At 37.4% G+C, this 18,268-nt stretch overlaps 1 protein-coding gene across 12 annotated transcripts in view; it reads right to left on the bottom strand.

The window, feature by feature from the left end:
* The window catches only part of EML5 (echinoderm microtubule associated protein like 5), a 154,599-nt gene that overhangs the window by 105,226 nt on the left and 31,105 nt on the right, over positions 1 to 18,268 (bottom strand). For all 12 annotated transcript variants that reach the window (XM_018053859.1, XM_018053860.1, XM_018053865.1 and 9 more), the window contains exons 3-7: positions 14,949 to 15,047; positions 13,077 to 13,145; positions 12,017 to 12,202; positions 9,101 to 9,236; positions 7,237 to 7,438 (exon numbers count right to left, since the gene is read on the bottom strand). In XM_018053859.1, the coding sequence (XP_017909348.1) occupies positions 7,237 to 7,438; positions 9,101 to 9,236; positions 12,017 to 12,202; positions 13,077 to 13,145; positions 14,949 to 15,047 (692 nt within the window). The remainder of the gene's footprint in view (positions 1 to 7,236; positions 7,439 to 9,100; positions 9,237 to 12,016; positions 12,203 to 13,076; positions 13,146 to 14,948; positions 15,048 to 18,268) is intronic.

Genomic DNA, 18,268 nt, shown 5'->3' with positions numbered 1-18,268 from the left:
TATGTCTAGGTGTGGGTTTGTTTCAATTCATTTCACTTGGGACCCTCTGTTCTTCCTGTATCTGTATACCTGTTTTTTCTTTAGGTTTGAGAAGTTTTTAGCTCTAATATCTTCAAATACATTTTTTATCTCCTTCTCTCTCATTTCTCCTTCTGGAACTCCTATTATGCATAGGCTGGCATATTTCTCTTTATTCTATAGGTCTCATATATTGCTCTCTTTTTCATTTTGTCTGTCTGCTGTTCTGATTGGATGATGTCCATTATTCTATCTTTCAGATCACTTCTTCATCCTTCTGTGTCGTTCAGTCAGCTATTTGTTGCTTCTAGATTGCTTTTTGAGAAGGCACTGGCGACCCACTCCAGTACTCTTGCCTGGAAACTCCCATGGACGCAGGAGCCTGGTAAGCTACAGTCCATGGGGTCGCTAAGAGTCAGACATGACTGAGTGACTTCACTTTCACTTTCATGCATTGGAGAAGAAAATGGCAACCCACTCCAGTGTTCTTGCCTGTAGAATCCCAGGGACGGGGGAGCCTGGTGGGTGGCCGTCTATGGGACGGCACAGAGTCGGACACGACTGGCGTGACTTAGTAGCAGTAGCAGCAGCAGATTGCTTTTTGTCTCAGTAACTGACTTATCTATTTTTTGTGTTGTCTATTTTTGACTGGTTCATCTTTACGGTTTTTAATTCCTTGTTACAGTGATCTGCATTCCTATCAATAATCTTTTCTAATTAATTTAGCATTTTTATTTTACCTTTTTCTACTTGGGGTCTGGTAGACTGGTGAGCTCTGTTTCATTATTTGTAATCTTTCAGGGAATTTCTCTTGTTCTTTTAATTGGGAGTAGTTCCTCTGCCTTTTCATTTTACTTAACTTTCTTTTTTAAATTTATTTTTTAATTGGAGGGAAACTGCTTTATAATACTGTGCTGGTTTCTGCTGTACAATGTGGATCAGTCATAATTATACATATATATCTCTCCTCCCCCTAGAGCCTCCCTCCCACTCTGTCTCTATAAATTTAGAAGAAATTGTTTTCTACTATAATCCTATAGAGCTGTTTTTAAGATGTTTTTATGTGTGAGTGTCCCTGTGTAGACTATGTGTGTCCAATGCCTTTGGTGCGAGGGTTGGTTTTGGTATGAATGCCAGTCACATCTCTTCCCAGGGTATGCTAGCCATTATCCCCTTGATGGGGAGGCAGAGGTGCTGGAGGATCTAGAGCCTGTTCAAGGAGTATAGCAGGACTTCCTCTCTGCTCCGCGGCTACTGCCACTCTGTCAGGGACAAGACTGCCTTCTCTGCTGCTGGAGTAGAAGCCCTGATGATTGGGTGTGACAAGGCTCTGCTGCCCTTGAGCATGTGCCCTGCCCCAAGGAAGCGAGGGAAGCAAGCGATGCTTGTGCACTCAGAGGACCTACATGCACCCTGTGCAGGAATCCATGGCTCTGTTTAGAAGCAGGCTGAGATTACATCCCTGCCTCTATTACCTTCGGCCCAGATCTGGTATAAGGCTGTGGGGCCAAACAGGCTGAGGCTGGGTGTCAGGGTGTTGTGGCTGCAGGAACTGAGGGGCTGCACTGCTGCCAGAGATCTGGGCTGCCTCAGTGGCAGTCTTTGCCCAGGATCTTTCTGCCCCAGGTCGAGCACGAATCTGCAGTGTGCAGTGGGTGGCACCAGGGAACGCTGCTGTGAGGCCAACAGCTGCATGCTCCGGCGTGTGAAGACAATAGTCGCTGCCACCCTAAGCCCCGTGGTCTGTCTCTGTGTCGTTTCCCAGGGCCTGGCTGGCCTAGGTCTTGTGCCAGGCTGTGGTGGAGTGAGCAGGGCCAGTGTGCTCCACTCCGACTGGAGAGTGTGGGTGTGGTAGCAGCCACCAGCGCAAGGCTCTCTCCATCTTGGCTACTGGCAAGTCAGCGTGTGCACACTCTTTCAAAGTGAAGTCTAGACTTGAGGCCTCTGTCTGTCCCAATGGCTCTCCCAGAAAGCAAGGGGGCTTATCTTCTCTGCACTGGACCCTAGACCTGGTATGGCCAGCTTGTGGCTCAGCCTGCTCGCTCTCCAGGGCCAGGTCCTCCCATGCAGACTGACTCCTTTCAAATCCCTCCCAGGGGTGCAGGTTCCAACCTGATACTTTCATTTCCATCCTGCCAAGTCACATGAAGATCTTTCTTGCAGCTCTGGTTGTACAGGAGTTCTGCCAGTTTCCAATTAGTTTTCTGTGAGAATGCTTCCATATGTAGATGTATTTTTGATGTATTTGTGGAGGGGAAGTGAGCTCCACATCTTCCTACTGTGCCATCTTGATCCCCCTTGTTTTTACATTTGTAAATGTTTGAAAAAAATTATCAAAGGATCACATTTTGAGTCATGAGAAAATTATATGAAATTCAGACTCAGACTTCAGTGTCTACAGATCAAGTTTTCTGGGAACACAGCTACCCTGCTCTGTGTTCACACTGCCTGTGGCTGCTCTCATACGGCAGAGGCAGAGTCGAATGCTTACAGAACAGACGGCAGACGGTGGCACGCATCACCTCGTGCTGCTCCTTTGAGGCATTACAGATTACACCGACACTATTATAACCTGACAGAATCTCAACTATGCGTATTGTGACATCACGGCATTTTATTATTTTTATTTCCAATACATACCCATCACATCGTAACAAGAAAGAAAAAGAAAACTCTGAATGTTGTGTTTTAAGGCACAGTGGAGTGTGGATTACACAACTACTGAATTAGATGGTAGAGCATTATGTTTATTATTCAATGATATTGTAGCTATCCTAAAAGAGTACAAAGGTACATTAACATTACCAGACTAAGCACTTATCATGATATTTTCAACTCACAGGAAAGCAATGGTCAGAAAAATTAGAAAATTTAAACTCTCATTGTAGCAGAATTTCTTTACACATTCAAAAATTAAAATGAGGTTTTGCTTAAAAAAACCTACTAAGAAAGTAAAAAAAAAAACGAGTGGCTCATTTTTTAGACAAGCAAAGAAAGTTGCTTATTGGTAATGGATTAACTAAATCATTTTGAATTGTTGCAGCTAAAGAAATCTGTCCAGAAAAAATAAATTTGTTTAAGACAATTAGCCTTTGGGTGAGAACAGTTGCTTACAGAGTTGAGGGTTTGGGAATAACACTAACAGTTAATTAAAAACAATGCAAATACTTTTGAGTGGTTTTCCTAGAGTTTTGATAAGTCAACAAATGTTACTGTTGCTACTAAGTGGTTTATTTGAGGAGTCAATGCCAAGTTTGAAGTGATAAAGAATTAGCTTTTATGAATAGTTTGCATGGAATAACTACAGGCTAGAATATTTTCAAAGACACTAGTGAGAAAGCAGTCATCCAGCACAACGTCAAGTGGAATCACACTGGGGTAAAAAATATGTAGGGGGGAATGGCTTATAGACAAATTATAAAGCCTATAAAAAGTCAAGCTGTTTAAAGCCTTACGATTATTCACTGTACTATCTTTTCACAATTTTGCACACACACACAATCTTGAATCGTGTCTTTTAGAACCAATAATGTTAACAGTGAACTTCATTTTCTCCAGTGGATTTAACCATTGTTGGTTCTGAGTTTCTGTCAGGAACAGAAGCTAAAAATCCTGACTTGCCCTATAACACTTTCCAATTAAAAATTATGCTATTCAGGGAAACACTAGTTTGGGAAAGATCCTGGTGTTCTTACTTGTTGCAGGTAGTAATACAGCCTTTCTTCTCTCGATCTTTGGTTTGACTGTGTCTTTTGGTTTGGCGCCCACCAAGAGGTGAACCCAGTTTTCAGGTAACACAATTACTTTTTAAAGGATCACCTGCCCTTTTTATGAAAGCAGCCAGTACCAGCTGTCCTCCTAAACTGGAAGGAACTCCTAGCAAATCGTGTGGGTAAAGTGTAACCCCACACCAAATTTCCATGTGGACAGGGCTATGGCATCTTCTATCTATATAAAACCAAGTAGCACAAAGACAGTAAGTGGCATGATTGATTAACATACCACTTAAAATATCAGTAGTTACCTGGAAAGAAACAGGTTGCATCTCCATCTCACTTCTTACACTACAGTAAATTTTACAAAGATTAGGAGTTAAACATAAAAAATAAACCCACTAATACACTAGAAGAATATACTAGAAAACTTTTTAACCTTAGGGAGGATTTCTCTATGCTAGAAAACTCAGAAGTCATAAAAGAAAAAGTTGATAAATCCAGATGCATAAAACAAAATAACAACAAAAACTTTTTCATGACAAAAGATCTAAGCATAATAAAGAAGCAAGTAACAAGGTGGTGAAAAGTATTTGCAACTTACATTCCAAAGGTTTAATATCCATAATACGTAAAGAGCTGCTAAAAATAAAGGAGAAAGATAGCTACAATGCACAAAAAAATGGCAAGAAATGTGCATAGGCCATAGAAAGAATTCTGTGGAACCAAGTATTTTTTACTTGTAAATATTAAAGAAGTATGCACTTTTCTGCTTATCCTGTGCAAATTTTATCTAGGATAATCAACCAGTGAAATTCTTTTCATACAAACATGGTAACTAAAAGATGAATAATGAATGATAGAGTTAGAATATCACTACTTGAAACTCAATAACATAACAGATTTAGGTCACATTCTCGACAAGGGTAATATTGCCCCTCAAAAGCTAAAAATTAGTTCTTAAGGGTGAAAATCTTAAATATTACAGTAGTTTGTGGCTCTCTTAAGTGCTATAGTACAAATACATATATGTATATATACATACACACATTCATATTAATACATTCATACATATAATTTTTTGCGGTACTAAAATTTTATAGGGAAGGAGCACAATTAGGGGGAGCAATGTCCTAAAAGTCTCATTAGGAGAGCAACAATTTTTTAAAAGTTTGAGAAGTACTGATCTAGATAACAACCATCAATGGCTGCAAATATGGCAAAAAGGAGACTACATATTACCATTAAACAAGGACACACATTACTACCTAGGAAATATTCTGAGTGAAAATTCCTAGCTGCATCTCATCAAACTCTAGATCTAACTATCAGTTTTCAGAATACAGGGAAGAGGGAATGCATTAAAATATACTATAGGTATTCAAATCCAGAATATGGAGAACTCTAGAGGGCAAATATTAAGTTTCTTCAACAAATAAACGTAAAGAGAAAAATCAAAAAGGGAAGAAGGGAAGCTATCGAATAAAAGAGATTTAAAGGACATATTAACAATTGCAATAAATGGACCTTATTATAAGCCTAATTCTAAGAAGCAAAAGGAATACAGTGATAACAGTATTGTGGTGGTGTTTAGAGTTATCTTTCAGAGATACAAATGGAAATATTAATACAGATGAAATGGGGACAAAAGACAAAATCAAAGTAGGAAAAGTATCTCAACTGATATCGCTGATCAGTGCTTCTCAAACTTTAGTGTCTAGAAAATCCTAAATTGGTGGATTCCTTATACAAGGTCCTGTATAAGGCATGATAAATTTGCATTGCTTACTAGTTCCCTTGTAATGTTGATGCTGCTGGTCTAGGAATCACACTTTAAAAACTACTGTCATAGACAAAAGGCTAATTGCTGCTTTCATATATAGACAGGTATTAGACCCTATATTAAAATAATTAGAAAAAGACCAATGAACTAAGAGAAAATATGCAAAGAGCTTAAACAAACAAGTCAAAGAAAAGGAAATATAAATGTCCTCTAAACATATGAAAACATACTCAAGATCCCTCAATATGAGAGAAAAGCGTATTTTTAAAACATAACAAGGTATCATTTGTCACAGTTCGGGGTGATTAGTGCTGGCAAGAGAAAAGGCTCTGTCACACATTGCTGATAGGTGTGTAAATTGTTATTGCCTCTGTGTAAGGCACTATTCATTAAAATTTAAAATGAATGTATCTTTTGAACACTAATATGTCAGGAGCCGCGTTAGGCATTACTGACAAAATAGAGGCACGGCCCTAAACCCCCTCCCTTTGTTCCGTAGGCATGGACCCGGAATGAAGGAGTTAGGTTTTGTGATTCTGACTTGTTTTTTCCTTTCCTCAGTTAAGTTGACTGAAGAGAATATTAAGGTGCTTATTGTTTTTGAGAGGAGCATGAGAAGGCATAAAGCCTTCTGCAGCTGTGCTCAAAGAATAATTCATAAAGTTAATCACTGACATTTGTTCAAGAACTTTTACAAAAAAGTGTTCCAGGGTGAGCACACAGGCCGCAGCTTGAGGCCATGGGAAGGATTGCTTTCTGAAGCCCATTTGTGAGAAAAGTATTTATGGCAATAGAATTTGCTGAATTTAGGGCTTAGGAATAATTAAAATAGTTAGAAGCTAAAGATTTAAGGATTGCTATAATGCTACAATATTCTACTATAGCTTATAGAAATTAGGGACTTTAGAGATATTATTAGCTAGAAGCCCTTTCTAAGAAATAGTGAGCTTAGGCTACTAGGGGCAAATAGGACTTAGAAAGATAGGAATTAAACTGAGGATTGTGGTATGCAGCCCAGACATTAGTATGAGTTACAGTGTATTCACAAGGACACATGAGAAAAAGTAGATAAGAGAATCGCTGAGGAAGGAATTCCTTTTGAGGGGCAACAATGATTTTTGGAGAAAAATAAATCTGGGTCAATGGGAACTAAAAATATCAAACCTCTGATCTAATGCTTTTGTAAAAGTATAAAAGAGAATCATAAGCTTGAAATAAACAGTCAGGCCAAAAAAACTGAGAGGCTGCCTCAGTTTCTCGCCGACACCGCCCATCCCTTCAGGTTGAATCCCTGGCTGCTGGAGCTGGACTCTGGCACTAATAAGAATTTATCACAGAAATATTCGTATTTACACATGGACTAAACGGCAAAGGTACAATGATGTTCACTGCAAGCGGTGCATTTAGAAGTGCAAAACTGGAAGAACCTAAACTCCCACCAAGTGATAGTCTAGCTGAATAAACCAGAGTACACAGGGGAAAGTATACAGCTGGGAAAAGAGGAGGCAGCTCTGTGTATTCTTATATGAAGCGAACTCCAACTTGGGCTTTTAAGAGAAAAACCCAAATCTTATAAATAGTTGTTAATTCTATACCCTGTTGGCACCCGTTATGTTCATTTGTTGCTGATGAAATTTAAAACTAAGGTTTTTTTTTTAAGTTTTTCTTCTGCTGCTCTAAGGACAAAGTACAGCCTATGCAATTACTCTGGGATTTGCTCACCTGACTGAACGGTCATCGCTTCCAGTCACGGCCAAAGGTTTAGTAGGATGGACAGCAAGTGCCCACAGCTCGCCTTCACAATGCCCTTGCATGATTAGGAAAGGCTTGTTTCTTTCATGAACCACAACTTCAAAAATTTCGCCATCCTGTGTTCCAACTAGAATGTGGTCTCCTCGCCAACACACACTCCTCACAGACAAACCTAGTCAAAATGGAATTGTACTTAAGATTAGTACTGTAATAACAGAATGCTAATCTGCCTAAACCCCTATTAATTTTTGTATCTTTTATACCTGAGGTATAAGATAGAAGGAATCTTGGACCCACACATTTTCTTAGTTTATCCATATTGTTTTCTATGTGAAACATTTCTTTTTATATACCCAGTTTCTACCCATCCTTCAGGACATACACTCTTCTTCCTCATTAGACAACATCAGTCATAGCCCGACTACTTCCTCAGTCAGAGTCTTCTAACACAGTGCATGCCATCCACATGGGGCTACCCTCATATGCTTAGTCGCTCAGTCGTGTTCGACTCTGCAGCCCCATGGGCTGTAATGCGTCAGGCTCCTTTGTCCATGGGGATTCTCCAGGTAAGAATATTGCAAAAGGTTGCCATGCCCTCCTCCAGGGGATCTTCCCAACCCAGGGATTGAACCCACGTCTCCCACATTGCAGGTGGATTCTTTACCATCTGAGCCACCAGGGAAGCCTATAACTACCACCATGCTGCTGCTAAGTCGCTGCAGTCGTGTCCAACTGTGCAACCCCATAGACGGTAGCCCACCAGGCTCCCCCGACCCTGGGATTTGCCAGGCAAGAACAGCGAGTGGGGTGCCATTGCTTTCTCCAACTACTACCATAGAATTGTTTTATTTTTCTCTTAGAATAATCTGATTTTTATGTGTCTATATTTTACTTCTTCAATGTGCTCATAAAATCATTAAGAAGAAAGATTTATACTTTTTCTGTATACAACCCTTTTTGCAACCTCAGGAAAGCTGGTATTTCCCTCAGTTTCCTCATCTAGATAGTATGGTCAACAATGAGCTACTGTGTAACTTGCAATGTTATGAGAATCAAATAAGAAAAAGTGTCAAATTATTTTATAAACTTTACAGTACAAAAGTGCTCAGCAAAATTCATGAAAACAATATAACAGCTAACATTTACTGGATGATCATTATGTACCAGACACTCTTCTAAAATTTTTACATATATTAGCTCATTTAATCCTCTGAGCTATTTTTCTCGTTTTACAGATGATGGTATGCAGCCCAAGGTCACATGTCTGATAACTGACTAAAATATGGCATAAATGCAGACCTGTGTACTTCCAATCCTACTCTTATAATACAACACTAGTGGGTAATATGTTTACTTTTGTAGTGAAAGACTGTTTTATTACATCAATTTTTTAAAATCCTCCAAAGAAAAAATTATATCCTGGTTGCTGACAAATTTGGATGGAGGAAAAACACACATACATGCACTTAAACAATCTTAAACAAAAGTTCCTCTAACTCTCAACACACTATTTTCAACAGTTTATTTGCTAAAGTTCCATTTAGCATTCAAATAGCAAAATATTTCCAAAATTTAAGGTTACCAAAGTAAGTACTTATCACATCTCTCTGTGGGTCCCATTATACCTGGAATCTTTGTCATAACAGTAAACTTACACAGTCTTCAGGCAAAATTTCTCATTAGCAGAAGGATTTTAATTAAATGTATCCAATATGAAGGAACAAATGTAAGCCTCATTTATATTTATAAACATGCTTTAAGTTTACTGAAAGAAAGAGGCAGCCCTTGGTCTAGCTGGAATCTGCCAATAATGAGATAACTGCTTTGCTATTACCTTTGTACCCCTGGTCTGTTTCCCTGAGATCAATCACAGTAATTGGTTTAAAAGTTAAATCCCAAAGACGAATACAGCCATCTCTGCCACCAGTAGCAAAGCCTTCTTCACAAGCATTCATGCTAAAAATTCCTGCCTAGAAGAGGGAATAAAATAATTAAACAATATATGCTTTTTAAGAAAATACACTACATGTGACAGTAGAAATCCACATAAAACTTCTCGACATGGCAAAAGAACAGTTGAATGCATCAGAAAATACAGGTGATAATCCAGAAATAGATCTAAGTATATACAGGAACTCATATGTGACCAAAGCGGTATTTAATGATATAAGAGAAAATGAAGTTAAACCTATAACATATACAAAAATGAATCAGACAAAACCAAAACATATAGACAAAATTCTAACTTTAAAAAATAAAACAAATATGTTAGAAAAGAGTCAAAAGAACACTTATGTAACTTTGGGCTGTGAAAGACCTTTATGGCAGTTGTCCACAAGCCATAAAGGAAAATTTTTAAATTTTTCATATGAGAAAAGATATCATAAGTAAAAACAAACAGACTGGGGAAATATCTGCAATGTGTATGACTGTCAAAATGTGTATGTATATGTCAATGTGTATGACTAACACACAAATAAACAAAATAAAATCCAACAACAACAATAACCAAAAAAAAAGAGCAAAGGATAAGTAAAGTCGATTAATAGAAAAGGAAATTCAAGTACAGTTGACCCTTGAACAATGCAGGAGTTTTGCGGAGTCAAAAATTCTAGTATAACTTTGAAGTGAACCTCCACATCCAAGATTTCTCCATATCTGCAGTTCCACAGTATCTGTGAACCTAACCAACCACAAACTGTGTAGTACTACAGAGCTACGGTTTCTCCAGTAGTCATGCGTGGATGTGAGAGTTGGCCCATAAAGGAAGCTGAGAGCCAAAGAGCTGGTGCTTTCGAACTGTAGTATTGGAGAAGACTCTTCACAGTCCTTTGGACTACAAGGAGATCAAACCAGTCAACCCTAAAGGAAATCAATCCTGAATATTCAATGGAAGGACTGATGCTAAAGCTGAAACTCCAAGACTTGGGTCACATATGTGAAGAGCTGAGTCACTGGAAGAGACCCTGATGCTGGGAGAGACTGAAGGCGGGAGAAGAGGGGGACAGAGGAGGAGACAGTTGGATGGCACCGTCAACTCCATGGGCGTGGGCTTGGGCAAACTCTGGAAGACAACACACAACTGAGCGTAAGCGTGCACGCACACGCGCACACATGCAGTATTTACCACTGAAAATCATCCCCATACAAGTGGACCCTTGAGGTTCAAACCTACGTTGTTTAAGGGTCAACTGTAGTCAGTAAATATAAGAAATTTCACAAATCGATGGGAAAGAAAATTAAAACAAATAGTTAATATTTTTCACCTAGAAGATAAGCAAAAATTTATAATAGTGATCATGTCCTGGGCTAATGACTATGAGGAACAAACTGGGAAAGAAAATTAAAACAAATAGTTAATATTTTTCACCCAGAAGATAAGCAAAAATTTACAATAGTGATCACATCCTGGGCTAATGACTATGAGGAACAAACTGGTATTTTTATACTGATGGTACAAAATGTGAACTGCCACAACTTCTCGCTAGAATCTGCTATTTCTGGTTTTCAGACATTTTGCTGAAAGCAATACCTGCTCTAAGCAGTTCTTAAGTATACTTAACACGAAATGTATTATATATTTAATAGCGATTCATATTAATATGTGTGTGTGTGCTCAGTCATGTCTGACTCTTTGCAACCCTATGGATTGTAGTCCACCAGACTCTTCTGTCCATGGGATTTCCCAGGCAAGAATACTGGAGCAGGTTGCCATTTCTTTCTCCAGGGGATCTTCCTGACCCTGTGACTGAACCCACTCTAGTATATCCTGCACTGGCAGGTGGATTCTTTACCACTACGCCACCTGGGAAGCTCTCATGTTTATATGTTTAATAGCTTTTCTACTTGAGATGCTCCTGATAACAATATGGCGGCTCTATGCCCCCTAGTTCCCTTCACTATGTGAGGGACCCAACTGCTAAAAGGACCAAATCAAAAAACACTAAAAGGTTTTCTTTTTAAAAAATTTTATCTTGTATTGGGGTATAGCTGATTAACAATGCTGTGATAGTTTCAGGTGAAGAGCAAAAGGACATGCATCCATTCTCCCCCAAACTCCCCTCCCATTCAGGTTGCCACATAGCATTAAGCAGAGTTCCATGTGCCACAGCAGGTCCTGGTGGTTACCCATTTTTTTTATTTTTTTATTTTTTTGGTTACCCATTTTAAACGCAGCAGTGTGTACATGTCCTTCCCAAACTCCCTAACTATCTCCTCTCTCATTCTTCCCCCTGTAAGTTCATTCTCTACGTCTGTGAGATTCTTTCTGAAAAATCACTAAAAGGTTTTAACAAGAGATCTTTTTTCCTGGTTTGGTAATTTATTATATGAAAATCTCATGAAGTACAAAAATTTCTTTGTCACTCACTCAATCAATGATATTAAAATTGAAAAGTTAATATTATTCTAGAACTATCCCCAAATTTGCCACTGGTAAATTAGCCACAAAAGCACTAGTTTTATTCTAATGTGGTTAATCTAGAATACTTCTAGGTTAAATTTAACAAGCTTTTTCCAATAATGAAAAGGACACCATAATAAAACAATGGTTTGAACAAAATACTAATTATACTAGTTTAATTGCATAATGTTTCTTCATTGAAATCTTGAAAACAAACAGACAAATTAATTCAATTGTAATAGCAGTTTTCAAGTAACTGAATTGATTAGAATGTCTGCTATTATGGAACTTTTCAAGGAAGTAAGTAATTAATACCTAAAAGTATTCAAAATATTTAAATATACTTACAGTATGAGCTCCTTGTATTGTTCGTATAAGATTGATTCCTTTCCAAACATATATATCCCCATTGAGTGCGCCAGAATATGTTAATTCATCCCTTGCACAGGCCAGGCACAAGATGGTCTGAAGGTCACCAGTCTTCCCAAAGACCCCTCGTTTTGGGGTCAGAGCATTTCCACATAAACTCCAGAACTAAAAGTACATAGTATAATCAAATTACCACAGAAGGCTCATAATATAAATATTTCCAGTACTTTGATGCTATATCAGCACGGGAGACGAGAAACCACCCGTGAAATTCCCTTATGATTCAATAGCATTCAGTGTTCACTTCCTTAACCTTGTGCCGTCATTAGCTACATCACAGCAGATAAACCACTGGTTTCGATCCTTACTGTAAGAATAAAGGGGGCTGAACTGGAATGTTTTTTAAAATATGCTATTTCCCTTAGTTTTCTGGGAGAAAAAAACTACATAAACTTAGATTAAAAAGTTGGGAATAGGTTACCAATGAAAGCGAAGCTAATATTAATTTCTTTAGTCACCTTGGTATTTCAAATGCTCAAGAGCCACATCTGTCCAGTGGTCACTCTATAGCAGAGCACTGAGTTGGATTCTAGAACAACGGTTCTTAACTCCTGCTGAGCATCAGAATCATTTGAATACCTGGGCTTCACTCTCCAGAGATTCTCCCTCAGTACATCTCAGTGGGAGTTAGGATATACTATGCTTTAATTTCCCCCAGATGATTTTAATATGCAGCCGAAGTTGATAGTCACTGATTTAGAAGAAAATAACAGACTGAAATTGGGACTTACTGAAAGGAAGAGAACAAGCTATACTTATGCACAGAGATCATGAAGCTTTTAAATTTAAATATCATTAAGTTTCATTGATGAGAGCATTCATTAGCTATTTGAATGGATAAGTCACAATCTTTTGTCCTTTGAGGCTTCTAATTTTACACGTGTGTGTGTGTGTGTGTGTGTGTAAATTGCAGTGGGATGTGTGCTTGGTAGCAGAGAATAAGTAATCATGACTATTATAAGTAAGACTCTTCCAGTACCTTGATATGTTTTACACCACAGCTGACAAGTTTATTTGGCTGGTATAAATCCCAAGAAATATCAAATATCTGTAAAAAATATATATATCAGATTCACTGTTAAGACACTTATTTTGAGAATCATTTAAGAGTCCTGCCCAAAAGCCCAAACAGCCCAAAAGTCTACATATCAGAAAACAATATTCCTCAATAAATAAAATTCAGAATTTTACATTTCTATCAGAAATTTAAAAAATCCTATGAGAAATAAAGTAGCAAAACAAAACAAAACTATTTCTTAGTTTCTGTGAGCCATATGAAACAACTACTGGAGAATTAACACCTCTATTTTTAATTAAAAAAAATTTTGGTCTATAAATAACAAGAATGATTCAACAGAACTAGGGCATGAGGCAGGTACCTGCATAAATTCTACAGAGGAAAGATAAGGAACAGAACATACACTTAACACTTTTGCAGCTAGAAATAAAAATAAGAGAACATTTTTGCAGCTTTCTATCACACAGAACTACTTATATAAAGGATCCAAATATTTATTTCACAGTAAAAATTCTGTTTCCAGTTTTACGTCGTTTAAATTTTCATTACTGTATAAATTTTGGAAATCCCCAGACTTAATTTCTAAGACTCCATAAGTTATAAACAAACAAATCTTTGTTACAAAATCAAACAAGAAAAAACCCAGATGAAATAAAATATGCATTAGAAATATGAACTTTAACAATAAATAAAAGAAAACTTAATATTTGAAAAAAAAATTTATAGCAGAAAAGACAATACTGCTCTACGGTAGTCTTCACCATGTTTCTTTGACAACTGCCTGCATAATCACCTAATATGCTACCACCTCCAAAAATTTCCAAAGTGATAGTTTTTAGTGACAATGAAGAAAGAACACATCTTAAAAATAAACATTTAGCAACTCACCATAATACAGATTAAATGAAAAACATACTTTAAAATACTTTTTAAAGTACCTTTAAAAGAACCTTTAAAAATACTTTTAATCAGTCTATTTATTAAGTCCAAAGTACTAATGTGTGAAATGCTTTGATCTAAGTAAGTCAGAATACATAACTGTATAATAAAATGCACCTAACACTCTAATAATTATCTAAATTGTTTGCATATAGCAGACCTCTCTGAGAATATGCCAAAACCAAGTTTATCTTCCAAAATATAAATGCATACAAAAATTTGTATCCAACTTTTACTGATTCATAGATTAGCCCCAAACAGAATCAATGACTATAGCTCCTATGCTAGTTCAGGTTAGGATTTTACTATACACCAAAAAAAATCAGACATTTTTAAGAGTTTATGACAAAATTTTTGATGTATTTTTATAAAAGTACTATAATATTTAATTTAAAAGCTGACTATAATATATTCATTATGTTAATTTCATACAACATGGAATAAGGAATACATTTTTAACAAGTTTCCAAAGTGAAAAATGTTAGGTCTCTAACATAATTTCAAATTTACACATACAATATTATTTACCCTAACTATAATACTTTTATAACAAATCAATGATAAACCAAACTAAATAATAAATACAGCCTAGGCATGAACCATTCAATTTTTTAATTTAGGTCTGGACAACTTAAAACTCATCATTTTTGCCGAAGCAAACACTGGATTAAAGGTTTTGTGCTAAAACTACATATCAAGTTATGTTTTTGAGTATTACAACACATATATGCATTCTAAAATTGTGTAAGTACTTTCAACTATACTTTAAATTTTTAATTACATACAAACAACTGACAATAACAATAACAAAACACAGAAACATAAAATCCCCTGACCCTCCTCTGGCTTCTTCCCACCCAATACCCTTTAGAAACTCCAAGGCAGAGTACTTACTCTATCTGTGTGACCTGGAGCCATAGATAACATTTTCCCTCTTTTCCAGTCCCAAACGCAAACTGCATTCTTTGAATCAAGTCCAACTGAAACCAAGCGCTGAGTTATGGTTAAGAAGTCCGGAGGGCAAGGGAAATAAAGAAGCAAACAAATACAAAATGAACCAAATTATAAATGGCAAACAAATACTACTCATGGCTATTACAAACATCAAAACCTATACACATATTTTATAGACCTCACAGAAAGGCTGGATGTGTTTCATCTTATTAATATTTTCATATATGTGTAGCTTTTCCCATTAAGAAACAGAAGAAAGACTTCCATTTCTAACGGTGGTGGTGGTGGTAGAGTCACTAAGTCATGTCTGACTCTTGCAACCCCATGGACTGTAGCCTGCCAGCAGGACTGACAAAACACCCTATTATACACCTCCTGCTAAAAGCTAAAATTGCTAGATAAAATGTAAACACATCTTCTTTAAATGCACTTTTGAGTTGCCAAGGAATTAAGAGAGAACAAAACCAAAGTGATTTTCTGTGGGAATCCTAGAAGTAGGAGAGCTCCTATGCCCACTCAGTTCTAAAGTTATCAGCTAACTCTGGGAAGCCTGATTTTTGTTCTGCAGGCTGAAGACGAATAGAAGATAAACTTTAGGGCCTGCCCAAGGCAGGGAATTGAATCGCACACCTTTGGCTAAAGCAGTGAACTCCTCAGAGTAAGGGAGAACAAGAAACCATCCCTTTTCAAAGAGCGGGGCAGCAATGCACAATGGAGGAGAAAACCTCCTTCAAAGTGTGTGGCCACAGTGACCTTCACATGGTTGGAGGGTCTAAATCCACACTGATCGTGAATCCTTCAAGTGAAAACTTTCATTCAGAGTGGTCCTAAAGACTGCAGAGTTTTTAAGCATTTTCAACAATGGTGCACAGGCAAATACAAATTCTATGTGGAGGACTGATCCTGTAATCCATCCCTCAAAGAATTCCTACAATTAGTAATTCAATAAAAATAAAACACACAACCTCATACCCGACAACCAGAGGAAATAAGGGACCATAAGTGAGAATCAGCAAGCTACTAAAAACAGCAAAATCAAGATAAAATTGATAAAATCAGATTTTATTTTTCTACTCATGTACGCAGAGTAGGTATTTGGGAACTAGAGAGTATCTCTACTTATGTGAGCAGAGAAATAAAAATTTAAGCCTTCCAAATATCTTCATATGGGGAAAGAATGGAAGATTACAAAAAGCATCCCAGCAAATTTAAGGAAACAAACAGAATTTCTAGAAATGAAAAATAAACAAGATTTAAAACTCAGTGGAAGTTACATAGGCGATGAGAGGGAGATGAAGAGACAAAGAGTTGAAAAGGGGATGGTGAGATGGGAAGTATGACAGAGGTTAAGAAACATGAGAGATGACATTTCAGTCATGAAAGAGTATCAGGGTCTGAACTTGCCCCCCTGCCATAAACGACTAGAAAACCATACAAAATACATAAAACAAGTGTTTTGGGACATTTTTAATAGGAAGTGAAGCAGTATAAACCCTGAATTAGGGGGAAGCAAACAAGGTCTACTCTGCAGTTGCCCTAGCCTTCATCTAGGAGGCGATTTACACACTATAGCACAGAAAGGTGGAATCCAAATAGAGCCCAGAAGATTTGCTGATTTGAGAATATGGAGCCTGGAGTTCAGAGAGGCCAAGATTGCTACAGTTTGCGGGCAGAGAAAGAACTCTAGAAAATCTGTTTACAGGTGCCCGGAGAACACCAATCTTTGTGTGCACAGGGTGAAATTCATGAGGCCATGCACGAGGCCATGCACGAGGCCATGCAAAGAACACTTCTGAAAAAAGAACAACTGCTCGGGAGCTAAAGCCAAACAATTACCAGAATTACAAAGAGTCAGGATTTTCCAGACTCCCAACAGCAAGAATGGAGATATATTTTCGAATTCAGTGTGTATTCAGCAGAGATTCCAGGAGCATCACATCAGAGTGCTGAAGTTTAACTAGGAGTCCTAGAGAAAAGCTGCTCTACTGCTGCTGCTGCTGAGTCGCTTCAGTCGTGTCTGACTCCGTGCGACCCCATAGAGGGCAGCCCACCAGGCTCCCGTCCCTGGGATTCTCCAGACAAGAACACTGGAGTGGGTTGCCATTTCCTTCTCCAATGCAGGAAAATGAAAAGTGAAAGGGAAGTCGCTCAGTCATGTCCGACTCACTGCAACGCCATGGACTGCAGCCTACCAGGCTCCTCCATCCATGGGGTTTTCCAGGCAAGAGTACTGGAGTGGGGTGCCATTGCCTTCTCTGCAAAACATCCTACATTTGACTAAAAAAAAAAAATGCAAATCCACAAATCTGAGATAGTCAAGATTCAAGCAGAATAATCTCACACACAGAAAAAACATTAACACACACGGTCATCAAACTGTTGAACCTGTGGCCAAAAAAGAGACAATTTTGGTGTGCAGAAACAAAGATTTAAAAACTACCCTAGGCTTCTCATCTGATGTTATGCACATCAAATCACAATTAATAGCCTCTCTAAAGTGGTGAAGGGGAAAAAAACATCAACATAGAATTATATACCTACCGAAAATATTCAAACCTTGGGTCAAAATATTTTTTTACTTTATTTTGAGAAAATCCATCATCAACAAAGCTGCACTATAAGATATGATAATGGAAATTTCTTCAGGCAGAAAGAAAATGATATCAAGGAGAGACTTAATTTACATATATGAATGAAGAGTACCCAAATGGTAAATAAAAAAGACTTTTTAAATTTTCTTTGAAAACTGTTTAAGGCAAACATAATAACAGTTATTACGGAGTTTACAGAGCATGTAAAATGAATGAAAATGAAAGCTGTAAAATAAATGACAACAATAGCATAATAAACAGAAGGAAAAAAAGAAACAGCAGAATACATACTTTTAAAGTGCACAGGAGCCCACAGGAAGACAGCAAAAGTTTGAATTACAAAATAAGCCTAAATAAATTTAAAATAATTAAAATACACAGTATGTTCTCTGACATAATTCAAAGACAAAATTCAATCAGAATAACAGAAAGTTACACAGAAAATTCTCCAAATATCTGGCAACTATCAATACAATTCTAAGTAACTGAAGGGTTAAAGAAAAAAGTCACAGGGACAAACTCACAACACATACTTACACTGGTTTAAAAGCAGAGGTAAGAAAATTACAACCCTCGGACTTGCACCCTGTTTTAATAAACAGTTTTACTGGAACACAGCCACACCTATTCCTTTATAAGCTGTCTATGACAGCTTTCATTCTAACGCGG

The sequence above is a fragment of the Capra hircus genome, chromosome 10 (assembly GCF_001704415.2).
Source record: "Capra hircus breed San Clemente chromosome 10, ASM170441v1, whole genome shotgun sequence".
Taxonomy (NCBI): Eukaryota; Metazoa; Chordata; class Mammalia; order Artiodactyla; family Bovidae; genus Capra; species Capra hircus.
The sequence above is the reverse complement of the archived record's forward strand: the minus strand, read 5'-3'. Positions and strand labels throughout refer to the sequence as shown.